A 23,085-nucleotide genomic window follows, 5' to 3' on the forward strand; every position below is an offset into this window, starting at 1 on the left:
GAAACGAGAAGATGTTTTTAGAGGCTTACCATCATGGCGATGAGAGCGCAGATGTAGCTCTGCTTCATGATGAAGTGGAAGACCTTTACCACCGCGCCCACTCCTCTCTTCCTTATGGCGTCCTCGTCTTCCTCGGACTTCTCCTCGCCTGATTCCGGTGCCCCGTCCTTCGGAGGGAGATTCACCTCATAGACGGACATGTCCTCCTTCTCTGGTTGGACACATAACACGCAGCTCGTCGTCAACATAATGGTCACACTTGGTTTATTTTTTTCATTGTCATGTTTAGAGATGTCCGATAATGGCTTTTTTGCCGAGATCCGATATTGTCCAACTCTTAATTACCGATTCCGATATCAACCGATACCGATATATACAGTCGTGGCATTAACACATTATTATGCCTAATTTTGTTGTGATGCCCCGCTGGATGCATTAAACAATGTAACAAGGTTTTCCAAAATAAATCAACTCAAGTTATGGAAAAAAATGCCAACATGGCACTGCCATATTTATTATTGAAGTCACAAAGTGCATTCTTTTTTTTAACATGCCTCAAAACAGCAGCTTGGAATTTGGGACATGCTCTCCCTGAGAGAGCATGATGTGGGCGGGGTTGAGGTGGGGGGGAGGGTGTAGCAGGGGGTGCATATTGTAGCGTCCCGGAAGAGTTAGTGCTGCAAGGGGTTCTGGGTAGGGATGTCCGATAATGGCTTTTTGCCGATATCCGATATGCCGATATTGTCCAACTCTTTAATTACCGATACCGATATCAACCGATATATACAGTCGTGGAATTAACACATTATTATGCCTAATTTGGACAACCAGGTATGGTGAAGATAAGGTACTTTTTTTAAAAAATGAATCAAATAAAATAAGATAAATAAATTAAAAACATTTTCTTGAATAAAAAAGAAAGTAAAACAATATAAAAACAGTTACATAGAAACTAGTAATTAATGAAAATTTGTAAAATTAACTGTTAAAGGTTAGTATTATTAGTGGAGCAGCAGCACGCACAATCATGTGTGCTTACGGACTGTATCCCTTGCAGACTGTATTGATATATATTGATATATAATGTAGGAACCAGAATATTAATAACAGAAAGAAACAACCCTTTTGTGTGAATGAGTGTGAATGGGGGAGGGAGGTTTTTTGGGTTGGTGCACTAATTGTAAGTGTATCTTGTGTTTTTTATGTGGATTTAATTAAAAAAAACAAAAAAAACCCCCAAAAAACCCGATACTGATAATAAAAAAACAGATACCGATAATTTCCGATTTTACATTTTAACGCATATATATTATTAATATATTACATATTATCGGACATCTCTAGTATTGATGTGTATTGTTTTGTTGGATTGATTAAGAAAAAAGAAAAAAAAAGAAAAGAAAAAAAGATGCACTTTTTAGATAAATGACGTGAAAAAATACTTGCAAAAAAAACAAAAAAACAAAAAAAAAACATATGCATAGGAGAAATACAGCAAGTTCACAAAACATAACGGAAGTTAGTCAGGCTACAAGGAAGTTAGCCAGTCTTTAAAGACATCAGCCCAGAAGAAAGTTGACGGAATGAAAAGGTACATTTTTACTTATGTTTCTGTTTACATGGCCTTAGAAATTAGTTGCTTATAAAATGTTACATCTTAAGACAGATACCCCCGATCAGCAACCCTGGCAGCATGGATGACTTCCATTTTGTACCGTGAACTTGCAGCTTTTATCTCATGTGTCCGTGGCAATGCGGCAATTTCCCTTTGCCGCATGTTTGTGTTGCATTTGTTTCATTGTGTCTGAGTGTTGTTGGTTTCGGATCATGTCTGTGTTTGGAGCATTTCCACGTTGCTTGGCATTTGCTCGTGTCGGCCACTGCAGGAAGCTCACCTGTACAATTATCGGACTGGTCTGTTTTGTAGTGCGGGGTGGAGTACAAGTCCAGATAGACAGGGCCGTTATCGGTGACAAAGTCGAAGGATGTACCATTTGGGGCGAGTACAACCTGTGAAACATGGCACGTTAAAGCACGAACAAACGTTTGTTGCGGGATCAAAATGACAAAGTAACTTAAAGAGCTTTGAAGATAAGAGGTGCTTTGAACGTATTTTAGATAAAAGAACTACAGTCGTGGTCAAAAGTTGACATACACTTGTAAAGAAGATAATGTCATGGCTGTCTCGAGTTTCCAATCATTTCTACAACTCTTATTTTTTTGTAATAGAGCAGGGGTCACCAACCTTTTTGAAAGCAAGAGCTACTTCTTGGGTAGTGATTAATGCGAAGGGCTACCAGTTTGATACACACTTAAATAAATTGCCGGAAATAGCCAATTTGCTCAATTTACCTTTAACTCTATGCTATTATTAATAATTGATGATATTTACACTTAATTGAACGTTTTAAAAGAGGAGAAAACATGAAAAAAAATGACAATTAAATTTTGAAACATAGTTTATCTTCAATTTCGACTCTTTAAAATTCAAAATTCACCCGAAAAAAAGAAGACAAAAACTAGCTAATTTGAATCTTTTTGAAAAAATTAAAAAAATAATTTATGGAACATCATTAGTAATTTTTCCTGATTAAGATTAATTTTAATATTTTGATGACATGTTTTAAATAGGTTAAACTCCAATCTACACTTTGTTAAAATATATAACAAATTGGACCAAGCTATATTTCTAACAAAGACTAATCATTATTTCTTCTAGATTTTCCAGAACAAAATTTTTAAAAGAAATTCAAAAGACTTTGAAATAAGATTTAAATTTGATTGTACAGATTTTTTAGATTTGCCAGAATTTTTTATATGTAATATTTCACAAATATTCTTCGTCGAAAAAACAAAAGCTAAAATGAAGAATTAAATTAAAATTGATTTATTATTCTTTACAATAAAAAAATAAAAAAATACTTGAACATTGGTTTAAATTGTCAGGAAAGAAGAGGAAGGAATTTAAAAGGTAAAAAGGTATATGTGTTTAAAAATCCTAAAATCATTTTTAAGGTTGTATTTTTTCTCTAAAATTGTCTTTCTGAAAGTTATAAGAAGCAAAGTAAAAAAAAATTATGAATTTATTTAAACAAGTGAAGACCAAGTCTTTAAAATATTTTCTTGGATTTTCAAATTCTATTTGAGTTTTGTCTCTCTTAGATTTAAAAATGTCAGGCAAAGCGAGACCAGCTTGCTAGTAAATAAATACAATTTAAAAAATAGAGGCAGCTCACTGGTAAGTGCTGCTATTTGAGCTAGGCCTGCGAGCTACTAATCTGGTCCTTACGGGCTACCTGGTGCCCGCGGGCACCACGTTGGTGACCCCTGTAATAGAGTGATTGGAGCACATACTTGTTGGTCACAAAAAACATTCATGAAGTTTGGTTCTTTTATGAATTTATTATGGGTCTACTGAAAATGTGAGCAAATGTGCTGGGTCAAAAGTATACATACAGCAATGTTAATATTTGCTTACATGTCCCTTGGCAAGTTTCACTGCAATAAGGCGCTTTTGGTAGCCATCCACAAGCTTCTGGTGGAATTTTTGACCACTCCTCTTGACAAAATTGGTGCAGTTCAGCTAAATTTGTTGGTTTTCTGACATGGACTTGTTTCTTCAGCATTGTCCACACCAGGGGTCACCAACCTTTTTGAAACCAAGAGCTACTTCTTGGGTACTGATTAATGCGAAGGGCTACCAGTTTGATACACACTTCAATAAATTGCCAGAAATAGCCAATTTGCTCAATTTACCTTTAACTCTGTTATTATTTATAATTAATGATATTTACACTTAATTGAACGGTTTAAAAGAGGAGAAAACACGAAAAAAATGACAATTAAATTTTGAAACATAGTTTATCTTCAATTTCGACTCTTTAAAATTCAAGATTCAACCGAAAAAAAGAAGAGAAAAACTAGCTAATTCGAATCTTTTTGAAAAAATTAAAAAAATAATTTATGGAACATTATTAATCATTTTTCCTGTTTAAGATTAATTTTAGAATTTTGATGACATGTTTTAAATAGGTTAAAATCCAATCTGCACTTTGTTAGAATATATAACAAATTGGACCAAGCTATATTTCTAACAAAGACAAATCATTATTTCTTCTAGATTTTCCAGAACAACATTTTTAAAAGAAATTCAAAAGACTTTGAAATAAGATTTAAATTTGATTCTACAGATTTTCTATATTTGCCAGAATATTTTTTTTGAATTTTAATCATAATAAGTTTGAAGAAATATTTCACAAATATTCTTCGTCGAAAAAACAGAAGCTAAAATTAAGAATTAAATCAAAATATATCTATTATTCTTTACAATAAAAAAATAAATTTACTTGAACATTGATTTAAATGGTCAGGAAAGAAGAGGAAGGAATTTAAAAGGTAAAAAAGGTACCGGTACTTTACAAAAAGGCTGGGGACCACTGCTTTACAGAGAGTAAATGGGACAATGAAAAAGGAGGATTACCTCCAAAGTCCTGACTTAAACGTGTGGACCAGGGGTCACCAACGCGGTGCCCGCGGGCACCAGGTAGCCCGTAAGGACCAGATGAGTAGCCCGCTGGCCTGTTCTAAAAATAGCTCAAATAGCAGCACTTACCAGTGAGCTGCCTCTATTTTTTAATTTTTTTTCTTTTACTAGCAAGCTGGTCTCACTCTGCCCGACATTTTTAATTCTAAGAAAGACAAAACTCAAATAGAATTTGAAAATCCAAGAAAATATTTTAAAGACTTGGTCTTCACTTGTTTAAATAAATTCATTCATTTTTTTACTTTGCTTCTTATAATTTTCAGAAAGACAATTTTAGAGAAAAAATAAAACCTTAAAAATGATTTTAGGATTTTTAAACACACTCATTTTTAAGGTTTTATTTTTTCTCTAAAATTGTCTTTCTGAAAATTATAAGAAGCAAAGTAAAAAAATTAATGAATTTATTTAAACAAGTGAAGACCAAGTCTTTAAAATATTTTCTTGGATTTTCAAATTCTATTTGAGTTTTGTCTTTCTTAGAATTAAAAATGTCGGGCAAAGTGAGACCAGCTTGCTAGTAAAAGAAAAAAAATTAAAAAATAGAGGCAGCTCACTGGTAAGTGCTGCTGTTTGAGCTATTTTTAGAACAGGCCAGCGGGCTACTCATCTGGTCCTTACGGGCTACCTGGTGCCCGCGGGCACCGCGTTGGTGACCCCTGGTCCACACGTTTAAGTCAGGACTTTGGAGGTAATCCTCCTTTTTCATTGTCCCATTTACTCTCTGTAAAGCAGTGGTCCCCAGCCTTTTTGTAGCTGGGGACCAGTCAACGCTTGAAAATTTGTTCCACGGACCAGGGGGGTGGAATTCTTTTTTTTTTCATAAAGAAATACAATCATGTGTGCTTACGGACTGTATCCCTGCAGACTGTATTGATCTATATTGATATATAATGTATAAATTGTGTTTTTTATGTTGATTTAATTAAAAAAAAAAAAATTTTTAATTTCTTGGCCCGGTGCCAATCTGTCCGGTGGTTGGGGACCACTGCTGTAAAGCACCAAAAGCAGCAAAACAGGCCCAGAGTGTAATACTGCCACCACCATGCTTGACGGTAGGAGTGGTGTTCCTGGGATTAAAGGCCTCACCTTTTCTCCTCCAAACATATTGCTGGGTGTTGTTAAAGTTAAAGTTAAAGTACCAATGATTGTCACACACACAATAGGTGTGGCGAAATTATTCTCTGCATTTGACCCATCACCCTTGATCACCCCCTGGGAGGTGAGGGGAGCAATTTTTGGTTTCATCTGACATCACATGGACAAATATAAGACCTTCTGGAGGAAAGTTCTGTGGTCAGATGTAGTCAGAGGTTGGGTCTTTGAGCGCAGTTGGGTGTTCCAACAGGACAATGACCCCAAACACACGTCAAAAGTGGTAAAGGAATGGCTAAATCCGGCTAGAATTAAAGTTTTAGAATGGCTTTACCAAAGTCCTGGCTTAAATGTGTGGACAATGCTGAAGAAACAAGTCCATGTCAGAAAACCAACACATTTAGTTGAACTGCACCAATTTTGTCAAGAGGAGTGGTCAAAAATTCCACCAGAAGCTTGTGGATGGCTACCAAAAGCGCCTTATTGCAGTGAAACTTGCCAAGGGACATGTAAGCAAATATTAACATTGATGTATGTATACTTTTGACCCAGCACATTTGCTCACATTTTCAGTAGACACATAATAAATTCATAAAAGAACCAAACTTCATGAATGTTTTTTTGTGACCAACAAGTATGAGCTCCAATCACTCTATCACAAAAAAATAAGAGTTGTAGAAGTTATTGGAAACTCAAGACAGCCATGACATTATGTTCTTTACAAGTGTAGGTCAACTTTTGACCACGACCATGCTGACACAATTGAATGGAAAATCCAAATAAAAGGCAGAATTTGTGATGGTGCCTAACGAAGTGTCTGGCACCCAAACACCATGGCTCACAAACAGGACAGGGGGTGCATATGTACCTCGGTTGTACTGATGCCGTCCTGGGTAGAGAGGAGCTAACGTCGGAAAAGAAAAGAGCAAACAAGGCAAAGGCGTGTTAGCATCAAGCTTCTCTCCCTACTATTCCAGAACAAAGCAAAGGGCACAGTTGGGTATTTTCAGCCGGTCAGGGGGAATAATAACTTTACAATATTGCTGCAGCCAGTTATAAATGGTAGCAGCACAGAGATAAAGCAGGTAGACCAGAACGCGGAGATGGGTGCTCAACACCCAACGTACATTTTTCTCATCGGTGCCTTGCCGGTATTCCCACCACAGCTGCCTCTTCCTGTTGGCCGTGTTATTTGTCCCGTTTCCGACCAGCTCCTCCTCCTCCTCCTCGCACATGTCTTCCTCCTTGTCGTCCTGAAACAACACGGATTAGCTCTGTGGATGCCTCCTCTTTCAACTGATTCGCTTGGATCAAGTTTACACTGAAGAATAAAAGAAAACATTGCAACTTTAAACTACAGGTTTTTAGTGCAGATGTTCTTGAAATGTTCATGTTTCATTTGACATCTTTCATTCACAGCGAAGAGAGAATTGATGATGATGATGATAGAACCGGAAACAGGAGTTTGCGGCGATATACCGTATAAGTCGCTCCGGAGTATAAGTCGCACCGGCCGAAAATGCATAATAAAGAAGGAAAAAAAATATATAAGTCGCATTTTTGGGGTAAAATTATTTGATAAAATCCAACACCAAGAATAGATGTTTGAAAGGCAATTTAAAATAAAAAAAGAATAGTGAACGCCGTCTTTGCTCCACAGTAAGTCTTTGCTGTCGTCCAGCATTCTGTTTTTGTTTACCGTATTTTTCGGAGTATAAGTCACTCCGGAGTATAAGTCGCACCGGAGTATAAGTCGCACCAGCCAAAAATGCATAATAAAGAAGGAAAAAAACATATAAGTCGCACTGGAGTATAAGTCGCATTTTTTGGGGAAATGTATTTGATAAAAGCCAACACCAAGAATAGACACTTGAAAGGCAATTTAAAATAAATAAAGAATAGTGAACAACAGGCTGAATAAGTGTACGTTATATGAGGCATAAATAACCAACTGAGAACGTGCCTGGTATGTTAACGTAACATATTATGGTAAGAGTCATTCAAATAACTATAACATATAGAACATGCTATACGTTTACCAAACAATCTGTCACTCCTAATCGCTGAATCCCATGAAATCTTATACGTCTAGTCTCTTACGTGAATGAGATCAATAATATTATTTGATATTTTACGGTAATGTGTTAATAGTTTCACACATAAGTCGCTCCTGAGTATAAGTCGCACCCCCGGCCAAACTATGAAAAAAACTGCGACTTATAGTCCGAAAAATACGGTACATTAAACATGTACTATGGCTATGGGGTAAAGTTAAAGTACCACTGATAGTCACACACACACTAGGTGCGGTGAAATGATCCTCTGCATTTGACCCATCCCCTTGTTCCACCCCCTGGGAGTCACATATACATTATATATACATACACTACCGTTCAAAAGTTTGGGGTCACATTGAAATGTCCTTATTTTTGAAGGAAAAGCACTGTACTTTTCAATGAAGATAACTTTAAACTAGTCTTAACTTGAAAGAAATACACTCTATTAGAGATGTCCAATATATCGGCCGATATATGCGTTAAAATGTAATATCGGAAATTACCGGTATCGTTTTTTTTATTATCTGTATCGTTTTTTTTTTTTTTAATTAAATCAACATAAAAAACACAAGATACACTTACAATTAGTGCACCAACCCAAAAAACCTCCCTCCTCCATTTACACTCATTCACACAAAAGGGTTGTTTCTTTCTGTTATTAATATTCTGCTTCCTACATTATATATCAATATATATCAATACAGTCTGCAAGGGATACAGTCCGTAAGCACACATGATTGTGCGTGCTGCTGCTCCACTAATAGTACTAACCTTTAACAGTTAATTTTACTCATTTTCATTCATTACTAGTTTCTATGTACCGTAACTGTTTTTATATTGTTGTACTTTCTTTTTTATTCAAGAAAATGTTTTTAATTTATTTATCTTATTTTACTAATTTTTTTAAAAAGTACCATATCTTCACCATACCTGGTTGTCCAAATTAGGCATAATAATGTGTTAATTCCACGACTGCATATATCGGTTGATATCGGTATCGGTTGATATCGGTATCGGTAATTAAAGAGTTGGACAATATCGGAATATCGGATAACGGCAAAAAGCCATTATCGGACATCCCTACACTCTATACATTGCTAATGTGGTAAATGACTATTCTAGCTGCAAATGTCTGGTTTTTGGTGCAATATCTACATAGGTGTATAGAGGCCCATTTCCAGCAACTATCCCTCCAGTGTTCTAATGGTACAATGTGTTTGCTCATTGGCTCAGAAGGCTAATTGATGATTAGAAAACCCTTGTGCAATCATGTTCACACATCTGAAAACAGTTTAGCTCGTTACAGAAGCTACAAAACTGACCTTCCTTTGAGCAGATTGAGTTTCTGGAGCATCACATTTGTGGGGTCAATTAAACGCTCAAAATAGCTAGAAAAAGAGAACTTTCATCTGAAACTCGACAGTCTATTCTTGTTCTTAGAAATGAAGGCTATTCCACAAAATTGTTTGGGTGACCCCAAACTTTTGAACGGTAGTGTACATATATATATATACACATACATACATACATAAATACATACATATACTGTATATATATATACACACACACATACACACACACACACACACACACACAGTATATATATATATATTCCTCTTCGCGGAATGTTTGCCGAACATTTGGGGCAAATAGCACGTGAAATGTCTTCCTCTGAAACAGTGAAGAAGTCCCACATGATTGACGCCATGTTTATATACAATGAGCTCGGGGGACATTTTTGACCACAGATAGGAAAAAAAGGAGTGCTTGATTTGCTCACCCTAACCCACTTATAGCACATTACATGTAATCTCACTTCATTGAAGAATTCTTCATTTTTTTTGTTTATCTGTGCTATTTTCTAAAGTTGTTGTCACTTCGGGGTCGCATGTTTTTGCGGGGTCGTTCTCCCGGGATGCAGACGGACAACTCCGGACGAAGCCGTGCAGGTAGGAGATGATTTATTGCTCATAAATCATACACCGTAGATACAAACAGACAGAAAACAAAACAAAAGGGATGTGTGTCGATCGCACGGGAAGCTAAGGCAAAAACTTAGAAGAGGAATCGTGAGCTAGAAAACAAGAATACCAACATGTTGCATATAGCAAACAACGAAGAAAGACGGAGCGTGGCGAGAAACGTGAATACGTAGCTCTCTGATTAGTGCTTGGCAGCAGGTGAACGTGCCGAACACTAACCAGAGGCAGGTGAACCCAATCAGTACCCATGGTAACCAAAACAAACCCAGGGTTGCACAAAACAGGAACTGAGGGAGTCCAGAACTAACAGAACATGACTAAACAAAACATGATCCGGGCCACGGATCATGACAGTTGTCCGTTTTATTGGTACAAAGTCATAATTCCTCATGTCGGTCTGATAATTATTGAGCACCCGTACTATTTAGCCTTGGCGGAGGTGCCATTATTTATTTTATTTTCAACGCTGATGTGGACACATTTATGTTTTCATAGTTGCAATGTCGACAGGCGGATCGGTGCGGCGTCTTCAGTAATGCGGACGCTGTATCGATCCGTTGTGGTGAAGAAGGAGCTGAGCCGGAAGGCAAATCTCTCAATTTACCGGTCGATCTACGTTTTCAGTGTGGTTTTCGTCCTGGTCGTGGAACTGTGGACCAGCTCTATACTCTCGGCAGGGTCCTTGAGGGTGCATGGGAGTTTGCCCAACCAGTCTACATGTGTTTTGTGGACTTGGAGAAGGCATTTGACCGTGTCCCTCGGGAAGTGCTCAGAGAGTATGGGGTATCGGACTGTCTGATTGTGGCGGTCCGCTCCCTGTATGATCAGTGCCAGAGTTTGGTCCGCATTGCCGGCAGTAAGTCGGACACGTTTCCAGTGAGGGTTGGACTCCGCCAAGGCTGCCCTTTGTCACCCATTCTGTTCAGAACTTTTATGGACAGAATTTCTAGGCGCAGTCAAGGCGTTGAGGGGATCCGGTTTGGTGGCTGCAGGATTAGGTCTCTGCTTTTTGCAGATGATGTGGTCCTGATGGATTCATCTGGCCAGGATCTTCAGCTCTCGCTGGATCGGTTCGCAGCTGAGTGTGAAGCGACTGGGATGAGAATCAGCACCTCCAAGTCCGAATCCATGGTTCTCGCCCGGAAAAGGGTGGAGTGCCATCTCTGGGTTGCGGAGGAGACCCTGCCCCAAGTGGAGGAGTTCAAGTACCTCGGAGTCTTGTTCACGAGTGAGGGAAGAGTGGATCGTGAGATCGACAGGCGGATCGGTGCGGCGTCTTCAGTAATGCGGGCGCTGTATCGATCCGTTGTGGTGAAGAAGGAGCTGAGCCGGAAGGCAAAGCTCTCAATTTACCGGTCGATCTACGTTCCCATCCTCACCTATGGTCATGAGCTTTGGGTTATGACCGAAAGGACAAGATCACGGGTACAAGCGGCCCAAATGAGTTTCCTCCGCCGGGTGGCGGGGCTCTCCCTTAGAGATAGGGTGAGAAGTTCTGTCATCCGGGAGGAGCTCAAAGTAAAGTCGCTGCTCCTCCACATCGAGAGGAGCCAGATGAAGTGGTTCGGGCATCTGGTCAGGATGCCACCCGAACGCCTCCCTAGGGAGGTGTTTAGGGCACGTCCGACCGGTAGGAGGCCACGGGGAAGACCCAGGACACGTTGGAAAAACTATGTCTCCCAGCTGGCCTGGGAACGCCTCGGGATCCCCCGGGAGGAGCTGGACGAAGTGGCTGGGGAGAGGGAAGTCTGGGCTTCCCTGCTTAGGCTGCTGCCCCCGCGACCCAACCTCGGATAAGCGGAAGAAGATGGATGGATGGATAGTTGCAATGTGGCAGTTAAATCGCTCAAAACACAAACATGAGACATAATCTAAAAAAAAAAAGATGATCCGAGAAACTTTAAAAGAAATTAGCAGTAAAAGAAAAAAACGTGCATTAAAATCTGGGTATTGGACAATGCTGTCAATTGCTGATTTATGTCCTAATCCTGTTTTATTATTAGCATCCCCTAGAGTGGAGGAGGTGATCACACAAATGAGACACACCTACTGTGTATAGAGGGATCAATAAGTGTGTACAGCCCTGTAAGGTTTACAAAGAACTATTGACCTCGCAAAAAAAAGATGAATCTATAAGTCCATTACAGAATAACAGAAGAGTAGCGCTTCAAGCTGTAAAGCGAATGAAGATGTTTTTAATGCAGCGTCCTCAAGGTGGACTGTACGGACAAACATTTGACTTTTAAACTTTTTGATCTAGAGCTAAAATGTGTTAACCTGACTCTCGCCAGACCCTTGTAGTTCGCTGAGCTCAATAGGAGATGTATTTCAGGAGGCTTGTAAAAAAAATAATTGTATGTGATTGGATAAACCACTTGTCCGTTATCTGGAATGACGTGCTACTTCAACCACTCACATGGAAATCAACCCGTGACGCTGATGAAAGCGACGCTGGGAAATCCAAACCCGGTCAGAAGAAGAGCCAAAACATCCTTGCCACCGTTCTCAGTTCATCTTTTAAATAATTAACATTCGATAGATTCGACAGAACAGTTGCAATAGCAGAATCAATGTCAGCACACGACGCATTGTTAATAATAATAATTAGAGATGTCCGATAATAAATGCTTTAAAATGTAATATCGGAAATTATCGGTATCGGTTTTTTATTATCATTTTTTAAAAATTATTTTTTTTTTTTATTAAATCAACATAAAAAACACAAGATACACTTACAATTAGTGCACCAACCCAAAAAACCTCCCTCCCCCCATTTCTTTCTGTTATCAATATTCTGCTTCCTACATTATATATCAATATATATCAATACAGTCTGCAAGGGATACAGTCCGTAAGCACACATGATTGTGCGTGCTGCTGCTCCACTAATAGTACTAACCTTTAACAGTTCATTTGACTCATTTTTAAGGCTGAAACGACGCGTCGACATCATCGGTTACGTAAATACGTCGACGCCGTTTTTTTGCGTCGACGCGTCGCATATTTACGTCACACTACCGTCATGGCGGACCGCAAAGCAGACGGTGCGAGCGAGGGGGAAAAATTAATCACGCAAAAAGTGGTCAAAAGTGTGGGAGTATTTCAATACACGGCCTAATAATGTTGTTGTATGCACACTGTGTCGAGCGTAAATGGCCTATCATAGCAGCACAACGGCTATGAACGAACATTTGAAAAGAAAACCATCAACTAGTCAATCGTCCGCGTGTGCATACGTTGTCATCATTACACAAAAACATGAATGTGTCATTTGTATCTGCTAGGGGTGTAACGGTACGTGTTTTGTGTTGAACCGTTTCGGTACGGGGCTTTCGGTTCGGTACGGGGGTGTACCGAACGAGTTTCTAAGCTAAAGCTAAAGTGTTAACAAGCTGCTTTGCTCCTTCTGCCTCTGTCTCAGCACGCAGCATTGTCCCACCCACACAACCATCTGATTGGTACACACGAAGCATTATCAGCCAATCAGCAGTGCGTATTCATAGCGCATGTAGTCAGCGCTTCAGCGTGGAGCAGATAGGTGTTTAGCAGGTGAGCATCAGGCAGCGGACTCTCCCCAAATGATAATAAACACCTCCCAGTCAACTACTAGTAACATCACTATGAGCCCGTTGACCTTCTAGAAACTTCAACCGCAGCTCAGCTCACTCGCAGTCCTGGCTTGAGGTGAAGGCTAATTACCTCTCAGTTCCAGCCACATCGACCCCTTCTGAGCGCCTATTTTCAGCTGCTGGGAATATTGTAAACAAGAAAAGAACCAGAGCATGTAGACATGCTAACCTTTCTTCATTACAACTGTTAGTCACTCACTGGAATGAGTAGAATTGGTTATTGTGTACTGTGTTGGACTGGATGTTTATTTTGCACATTTTAAAAGCAATACTTAATGTTTACAGTGCTCCAGAATATTTAGATTGGCACTTTTTTGTATTGGATGTTTATCTTTATTTTTGCACATTTTAGCAAATAAGCAATACTTTCACTTTTGTTGAAATGTTTACACTGTTGTTACAGAATATTTCGTTTTGCACTTTTTTGTATTGGATGTTTATCTTTATTTTTGCACATTTTAAAGCAAAATAAGCAATACTTTTACTTTTGAAATGCTTATACTATTGCAGAATATTAAGATTTGCACTGGATGTTGACTTTTATATTTGCACATTAAAAAGCAAATAAGCTACTTTTAATTTTGTTAAATGTTAAAAGTTTTAAAGGTTTACATTGTTACAGAATATTTTGTCATGTTGTTGTCAATGTTGACTGAGTGGCCATACTTCTTTTTTTTGGTAAATAAATGCCATGCCTTTTGAAAAAACGGGCCTACATTTATTTTTTCATCTTCATTTTAAAGAAAAAAATAATCGGTAAAAGGAAAAATAATGTATGGATTAATCGAAAAATCTATAGATTAACCGATTAATCGAAAAAAATCTATAGATTAATCGATAGAAAAATAATCGTTGCAGCCTTACTCATTTTCATTAATTACTAGTTTCTATGTAACTGTTTTTATATTGTTTTACTTTCTTTTTTATTCAAGAAAATGTTTTTAATTTATTTATCTTATTTTATTTTTTTTATTTTTATTTTTTTAAAGGACCTTATCTTCACCATACCTGGTTGTCCAAATTAGGCATAATAATGTGTTAATCCCACGACTGTATATATCGGTATCGGTAATTAAGAGTTGGACAATATCGGAATATCGGATTTCGGCAAAAAAGTCCCTAATAATAATAATAGATTTTATTTGTAAAAAGCACTTTACATTGAGCAAACAACCTCAAAGTGCTGCAGTGTATTAAAAAAATAAAAGTAATAAAAAGATAATGAAAAATAAAAAAAAATAAAAACTAGAACAGCCTAATACCTAGAACTAGTATGCATATGTCTATAAAAAGCCTTTTTTTTAAAAGAAGGGTTTTTAAGCCTTTTTTAAAAGCATCCACAGTCTGTGGTGCCCTCAGGTGGTCAGGGAGAGCGTTCCACAGACTGGGAGCGGCGGAGCAGAAAGCCCGTTGTTTGAATCAAACAGTCGCTTCGGCGCTACGTCACATCTATGAAATCCCGCCCGGCTATCCTGATTGGTTCATTATTTTTTTACTATCTTGAAGGAGTTTGCAATGCCTTTGAGCCCAGATCCTTGTGTGGAGCTCAGTGAACCACAAGGGTCTGGCGAGAGTCAGGTTAAAAATGTGTGGTTAATTCTCGCACACTAACTGAGGTGACAAAACAGAAGGGAAATTCAGTATATTAACAAAAGCAAACAAACCTCCCTCCGTCCAGAATGAGTTTACTATAAGTAATGTGTATCGATTGTCTGGTTGCTTTTGTGTGTAAATGTAAAAATGGATGCGTGTCTACCGTCATCTCATCAACGGGCTCCTGCAGCCAGAGGCGAATGAGCGTGGCCAGCGTGTAGTAGAGGACCAGCAGCATGATGGGGTTTACAAAGTGGTGCCATTTGCGGTTGGTGTTCCTGATAAGCTTCCAAGTCCTGGAACAGTCGTTCTGAATGACGGGGGACATGCCAAAGTACCTGCAGGAACACACAGGAGGCGCACAAGGACAATGAAGAACAATATATTATTTTTACTGAGTAAGCAGCTGCTACATATCCAGAATGGCTTCTTCACTCAGCTGGGGAAGGCCCACAGGTCACATGACTGGGGGTTTCCCTTGTGGAAGAGGTGTGGATGCAGGAAGTGGAGTGGAAGTCAGGTCCCCGGACAACCAGCTTCACTTAGCAGCCTGATTATAAACAACACTGAGGAGAGGCGCTTTGGTGGAACCCGTACATACTTATGGCTTTGGGCTTCCATAAATTACCTCCACTGTATTGTTTGTTTATTGTTTATTGAATGGATCCCCATTAGCTGACGCCAAGGCGACTGCTAGTCTTCCTGGGGTCCATATAGGAGCATACAAAATTTAAATACAAATAATACATGCATTACCAGACATTATACAATGGAAAAATACAACATAAGATAAAAAGCTAGTTAAAACCAGTATTAAAATTCACATCATGTGGGCAGCTGCAAAAGGTGCATCTTTAAAGCTGTCTTGAATGACAATTTACTTTGTGAGAGATTAATGTGAGGTGGCAACCCATTCCAGAATGATGTACATCTATACATGACTGTATGTTTGAGGAGATTGGTCCTGGGAGCAGGAAGTGTCAAATAGCCATTGCTGGCATTCCTAGTGTCATGAATATGTGTGTTAGTTGATTTTAAAAACTGTTTGTAAAAGTAATCTGGTGATTGATCTAAAATGAAAGTTCGAAAGAACATTAGGAGACTACAATGCATCTTTTGTTCAACAGACAACCAGGACAGGTGTGAATGCATATATGAAATATTAGTGCGCAAAGAACATTCAAGTAGCAGTCTAGCCGCTCTGTTCTGTACAAATTGCAGTTTGTTCAGGTCAGACTTAGTCGTAGCGGACCATACTATAGGACAGTAATGAAGATGACAGAAAATCAAGGACTGTATCACTTGAGCCATTGTTGAGGATGTCAAGAAGGTGGAGCACTTCCTGACCATGGCTAGACCTCTTCCCATTTTCATTGAAATACCATCAATATGATGGGACCATGACAGTTGACTGTCTAATAGCACACCAAGCAGTTTTGCTTTTTTGACCTGCTTAATAGGTATGTCTGACATTGAAATATGAAGCTGTGGGTCATCAACAAGCATATGCCTGGATCCAAAAAGAATGCTTTTTGTTTTGTCAATATTCACATCAAGTTTACTATCATTTACCCAGAGTGACACTCTCTCCAGGTCCTGATTGAAGTTATTTTGTAGGTCATTTAAGGTAGAGGCAGTACTGTATAGAGTTGTGTCATCTGCATACATAACCATATTGGTGTTTGTTGTAACACAGGGAAGATCATTAGTAAAAATAATAAAAAGTAAAGGACCTAAGCAGCTTCCTTGAGGCACGCCGCAGTAATTGTACTTGCGTTCAGATAGGCTACCATTAAAACACACTCTCTGTGATCTTCCTGATAGATAGCTCAACATCCAAGAAAGTGACATACTATTAAAACCATATTTTCTCAGTTTGGAGATCATTATGTTGTGATCTATGACATGGAATGCTGCACTAAAGTCAATCAGGACAGTACCAACCATCTTCTTGACATCCATTTGTGACAGCCAGTCATCAGTCAGCTGAGCTAAAGCAGTAGATGTTGAGTGACCTTGCCTATAAGCATGCTGGGAACACCACATCACTTTGTTGTAGGTAAAGTAATCTTGAATTTGTTTGAAAACAACTTTTTCCATCAATTTACCAAGAACAGGAAGTATGCTTATTGGTCTACTGTTTTTACCAGTAAAATCTTTATTTTTGTCCTTGGGTAGAGGGATGACCTTGACCGTATATGACTGTATACGGTGCAAAGTCAACAAGATGTGGCGGTGGACATCAGATGATTGAGCCCAGGTGTTTTTATTTATACTTTTCATGAACTTTGTTATAAGTGAGATAGATTGTAATCATTTTCCAGATGTGATGAGTTGGAAAATCCTGTTTTCCCAACGGTGTGTATTAAGGGTGTGGGAAAAAATCGATTTGATTGATTGGGACTTTTATTAGTAGGTTGCACAATGAAGTACATATTCCGTACAATTGACCACTAAATGGTAACACCCGAATAAGTTTTTAACTTGTTTAAGTCGGGGTCCACTTAAATTGATTCATGATACAGATATATACTATCAGATATATACTATCATCGTAATACAGTCATCACACAAGATAATCACATTGAACTATTTACATTATTTACAATCAGGGGTGTGGAGGGGTAGGATATGGACAGCAAGTAGTGGACATAGAGAGAGAGAGAGAGGGCGAGAGAGAGAGAGAGAGAGAGAGAGAGATCAGAAGGCATAAGAAAAAGTATCTGCATTTGATTGTTTACATTTGGGGAGGGTGTTAGTTTAGGGTTGTAGCTGCCTGGAGGTGAACTTTTATTGCGGTTTTATTGCAATTCGAATTCAAATCGCCATTCTCACGTTGTACGATTCAAGATCGATTGTCATTTTTCAAAAATCTATTTTTTTTTTTTTTTTTAAATTAATCAATCCAACAAAACATATTTTACAGTCAAGCGAAACGCAACAGAAATGCAACAAACACAGCGAAATATGAACACGAAGGGTAAAAAAAACACCTACAATCTGATACATCACTAAGCTGTAGAACTTTGTTGTAAAAATCTCCTTCCGTGTCTGTCCCTGACACCCGCATTTCAGGCTGGCCGCTCTGGAAACACTCTGTGGAAACGAGGGGTGTGGGAAAAAAATCGATTCGAATTCGAATCGGGATTCTCACGTTGTGCGATGCAGAATCGATTGTAAAAATTTTTTTAAAATCGTTTTTAATTTTTTAATTTAAAAAAAAATAGTTTTTTTAATTAATCAATCCAACAAAACAATACACAGCAATACCATAACAATGCAATCCAATTCCAAAACCAAACCCGACCCAGCAACACTCAGAACTGCAATAAACAGAGCAATTGAGAGGAGACACAAACACCACACAGAACAAACCAAAAGTAAATGATAATAATAAATGGGTTATACTTGTATAGCGCTTTTCTACCTTCAAGGTACTCAAAGCGCTTTGACACTATTTCCACATCCACCCATTCACACACACATTCACACACTGATGGCGGGAGCTGCCATGCAAGGCGCTAACCAGCAGCCATCAGGAGCAAGGGTGAAGTGTCTTGCCCAAGGACACAACGGACGTGACTAAGATGGTAGAAGGTGGGGATTGAACCCCAGTAACCAGCAACCCTCCGATTGCCACTCTACCAACTTCGCCACGCCGTCAAGTAGTGAAACAAAAATGAATACCGTAATTCCTTGAATTGGCGCCGGGAATATGGTATTCGCATGCCTCGAATTACAGCCGGGTCAAACTCGTTTCGCAAAATAATTAGCGCATGCTTGGCACTTCCGCCGGGTCAAATATGAGTCATTAAACGACTCCCGCCTCCTGGTGGTAGAGGGCGCTAGTGATCCTTCTTGCGACTGCTGGTACTGCAGAAGACCCGTGCAGCAGAAGAAGACAACCGACAGCAAGAGTGCGCAGCCATTGTTTGCTTGGACTTTTACCATCATATCTAAAATAAAACAGTTTTCTAAACTGGACTTTCAATCGAAGCAGGAGGTAATACTTAAAAGGAAGATCTCCATCGAGACAGAGAGACTTTTAAAACTGAAGAAAGATAAGGAAGACTTCTATATCGATGCTTTTCTTCAAAAGGAGCTGGCATGGACTCATTTATACCTAAAAGTAAGACAATAATAACGTTTTTTTTTATTAAATGTGCTTTTCATGATAAGGTAAGCGCCGGAGTGAGAAGAGGTTTTAAAATAATTAGCGCATGCTTGGCCATCCCGCAGGCTTCTGGTAAGCGCCGGAGTGACAGGAGGTTTTAAATTAATTAGCGCCCCTGCGGCTATTCAAGGAAATACGGTATGATAAACAACAGTATCAATATTAGTAACAATTTCAACATAGCAGTGATTAAAAATCCCTCATTGACATTATCATTAGACATTTATACATTTTAAAAACATTTAAAAAAAAAAGAACAATAGTGTCACAGTGGCTTACACTTGCATCGCATCTCATAAGCTTGACAACACACTGTGTCCAATATTTTCCACAAAGATAAACTAAGTCATATTTTTGGTTCATTTAATAGTTAAAACAAATGTACATTATTGCAATCAGTTGATAAAACATTGTCCTTTACAATTATAAAGGCTTTTTACAAAAATCTACTACTCTGCTTGCATGTCAGCAGACTGGGGTAGATCCTGCTGAAATCTATGTATTGAATGAATAGACAATCCTTTTGAATCGGGAAAATATCGTTTTTGAATCAACGATTTATAATCGAATCGTGACCCCAAGAATCGATATTGAATGGAAATCGTGCGACACCCAAAGATTCGCAGCCCTAGTGTGTATGGTAAATAACCATCTCAGTCACCCGGGGCAATGCACTTCATTACAAATGTGACTAATGTGTATGTGTGGGCCAGGTGTGAAATGTTGTGGTTTTTATTACACAGTCGCAGTCCGTCACCGCGGCAGCTGCTTGTCTACCGCTTCATGCATAATACAACAAGGGTGGTTGTGGTGGAGCTCTTAAAAGCTCTGTGTCCGACATCGATGTGAGCTGAGTGGGAGTCTGAAACATCCACCCTGTGGCTGCCTTCTGGTCTCCAACAGCAAGTAAATATTTGGTGTGCTTTAAACAAACTCTCTGCTGCCTACGGAAATGTTGTGGCGTCCGAAAAGCTTGGATAGTACTTTCACATCATTAAGGAGGTTTCCGACCCTTCCGCTATATTTGTCCAAAAAAAAAGATGCCACACCAAACGAATGAAAAGAGTTTTTAGTCTTTTTAAAAATAATCTCAACTAGATGAAGCATTTCCTGAAGGAAATGCATGTGAATGCTCCAACGCTGAAGTTGAAGTGAGATGCTGACAGAATGTAGTATGAATGTAAGAATAGTTTGAATGTTGAAGAGTTAGAATTTCCAGGAAAACCGGAATTTCGTTCGGAACTTGGGAAACTGTTAGTTTGAATGTCGCAGGATGAGTGGAATGTGTTAATGTTGGAATGGTTTGAATTAGGGATGTCCGATAATATCGGACTGCCGATATTATCGGCCGATAAATGCTTTAAAATGTAATATCGGAAATTATCGGTGTCGGTTTCAAAAAGTAACATTTATGACTTTTTAAAACGCCGCTGTACGGAGTGGTACACGGACGTAGGGAGAAGTACAGAGCGCCAATAAACCTTAAAGGCACTGCCTTTGCGTGCCGGCCCAGTCACATAATATCTACGGCTTTTCACACACACAAGTGAATGCAAGCATACTTGGTCAACAGCCATACAGGTCACACTGAGGGTGGCCGTATAAACAACTTTAACACTGTTACAAATATGCGCCACACTGTGAGCCCACACCAAACAAGAATGACAAACACATTTCGGGAGAACATCCGCACCGTAACACAACATAAACACAACAGAACAAATACCCAGAAGCCCTCGCAGCACTAACTCTTCCGGGGCGCTACAATATACACCCCCCCCCCCGCTACCCCCTATCCCCCCACCTCAACCCCGCCCACCTCAACCTCCTCATGCTCTCTCAGGGAGCGCATGTCCCAAATTCCAAGCTGCTGTTTTGAGGCATGTTAAAAAAAATAATGCACTTTGTGACTTCAATAATAAATATGGCAGTGCCATGTTGGCATTTTTTTTCCATAACTTGAGTTGATTTATTTTGGAAAACCTTGTTACATTGTTTAATGCATCCAGCGGGGCATCACAACAAACTTAGGCACAATAATGTGTTAATTCCACGACTGTATATATCGGTATCGGTTGATATCGGAATCAGTAGTTAAGAGTTGGACAATATAGGAATATCGGATATCGGCAAAAAAGCCATTATCGGACATTTCTAGTTTGAATAGGTTGAAGAATGTGGGAATTGCGCAACTTTGAAGAATGTCCCATTCATTTCAATGGGAATTTCTCCAAAATTTGGGAATTTTGGGAAAGTGGGATTTTTTTCGAAAATACTAAAAAAAAAATTGAATGGTCTTAATGAGTTGAAATGGTTGGTGTTGACATTTTTCAAATCGGTCGAGAAATGTTGAAGTAATAACATGTTGAATTGAGAAATGGTATTACCGAATTCCTGGAATTTGGGGAAAACGGGGAATTTTTCCAGTTCAAAAAAACAACTTTGTTTTTTTTCCTAATTAAGAGGATTGTTTGGACGGTAGAACGATTGAAGTGGGTTGAAAAATGTGGAAGGAGTAGTCGCCAGAAAAAAGAGTGGAAATAGCGCTTCGGAAAATCAGGAATTCTGGAAAATCCTGGAATTTTTTAGAACATGGAAAAAGGGTACTTTGAATTTTCAGTATGGTGGAATGTGTTGAAGGTGAAATGGTTTGAATAGGTTGAAACATGTGGAAATGGTGGTGGTTTGAAAAATGGCCAATTAATTTTGAATGGGAAAAATGTCCCGGAAAACCTGGAATTCTGGGAAATCTGGACATTTTTGGAATTTGTCAAGGGAAACACCGTGATTCCCGAATAGGCTGAACAGTTTAAAGTTAGAACGGTTTTAATCGGGTGAAAAATGTGGAAGGTAGAGCGCGCCAAAATCTGGGGAAGAAGAAGTAGAGGAATAATAATAAATAAGAGGAATTTTGGTGTTGAAAACTTTGGAGCATTCCCACAATTAGTGGAAATACCAAGGCAATAGTTGATTGAAGTTACTTTGTTTTGTATACACAAAGTGTTAACCATCTTGCATTTTCAACCTCATGCTTTTGAGTGAAAAATTGAGTGTGGAAAAAGTGTAACTTTGTTGAATGAAGTCCAATTGAAGCACGCCAGTCCAAATTTAGGTGGGTAAATTAGACATTAAATTATGATTTTAATGTGAAATATCAATGTGATATATTTGAAAGGGTCTTATTTTGCTAATTTCATGGGTTTTTTATAATGATATTTACAACTGATTCTGGTAAATATGTTGTCCTGGTGCTTTTAGATCTGTCTGCTGCTTTCGACACCGTCGACCACGCCACCTTAATCACTCGTCTTGAGAACTGTGTGGGCATTAAGGGTGCCGCCCTCAACTGGTTCCGGTCGTACCTAACTGACAGGAGTTTTTGTGTAAAAATAGACAGTTTTAGGTCTTCCACAGCTCCTTTAAAACATGGGGTTCCCCAGGGCTCAATCCTTGCCCCAATCTTATTTGCGCTTTACCTTCTCCCCCTTGGTTCTATTTTTAGGAAGTACGATATTGCATTTCATTTTTATGCCGATGATTGCCAGATTTATTTTCCCATGGCACAAAATAACACGGTTCAACGTCTTATTGACTGCCTGCACGACATCAAAGCCTGGCTTTCAGCTAACTTCCTGAGCCTAAATGAAGACAAAACAGAAGTTATGTTGTTCGGTCCAAGTCGCTCCCCCTCCCTCAACGCTGACCTCGGCACTCTGACCCCGTATCTCAGCGACTGTGTCACAAACCTGGGGGTAAAGTTCCACTCAGATTTTAAATTCGAAAAACAAATCAGCAGCGTCGTACAATAAAGCTTTTATCAATTACGCCAAATAGCGAAAGTGAAACCGCTTCTATCAGGACATGATCTCGAGAAATTAATCCATGCCTTTATCTCGACTCGTTTAGACTACTGCAATGCCCTGTATGTAGGCATTAGCCAGGCCGCCTGCAGCTCGTGCAGAACTCTGCTGCTCGTCTGCTAACACAGACCCGCAGACGTGAGCACATCACCCCT

At 39.0% G+C, this 23,085-nt stretch overlaps 1 protein-coding gene across 3 annotated transcripts in view; it reads right to left on the reverse strand.

The window, feature by feature from the left end:
- LOC133631151 (piezo-type mechanosensitive ion channel component 2) overlaps positions 1-23,085 on the reverse strand; it is a 258,049-nt gene that overhangs the window by 115,658 nt on the left and 119,306 nt on the right. For all 3 annotated transcript variants that reach the window (XM_062023258.1, XM_062023257.1, XM_062023256.1), the window contains exons 8-12: positions 15,060-15,234; positions 6,763-6,888; positions 6,504-6,539; positions 1,896-2,010; positions 30-211 (exon numbers count right to left, since the gene is read on the reverse strand). In XM_062023258.1, the coding sequence (XP_061879242.1) occupies positions 30-211; positions 1,896-2,010; positions 6,504-6,539; positions 6,763-6,888; positions 15,060-15,234 (634 nt within the window). The remainder of the gene's footprint in view (positions 1-29; positions 212-1,895; positions 2,011-6,503; positions 6,540-6,762; positions 6,889-15,059; positions 15,235-23,085) is intronic.

The sequence above is a fragment of the Entelurus aequoreus genome, linkage group LG16 (assembly GCF_033978785.1).
Source record: "Entelurus aequoreus isolate RoL-2023_Sb linkage group LG16, RoL_Eaeq_v1.1, whole genome shotgun sequence".
Lineage (NCBI taxonomy): Eukaryota > Metazoa > Chordata > Actinopteri > Syngnathiformes > Syngnathidae > Entelurus > Entelurus aequoreus.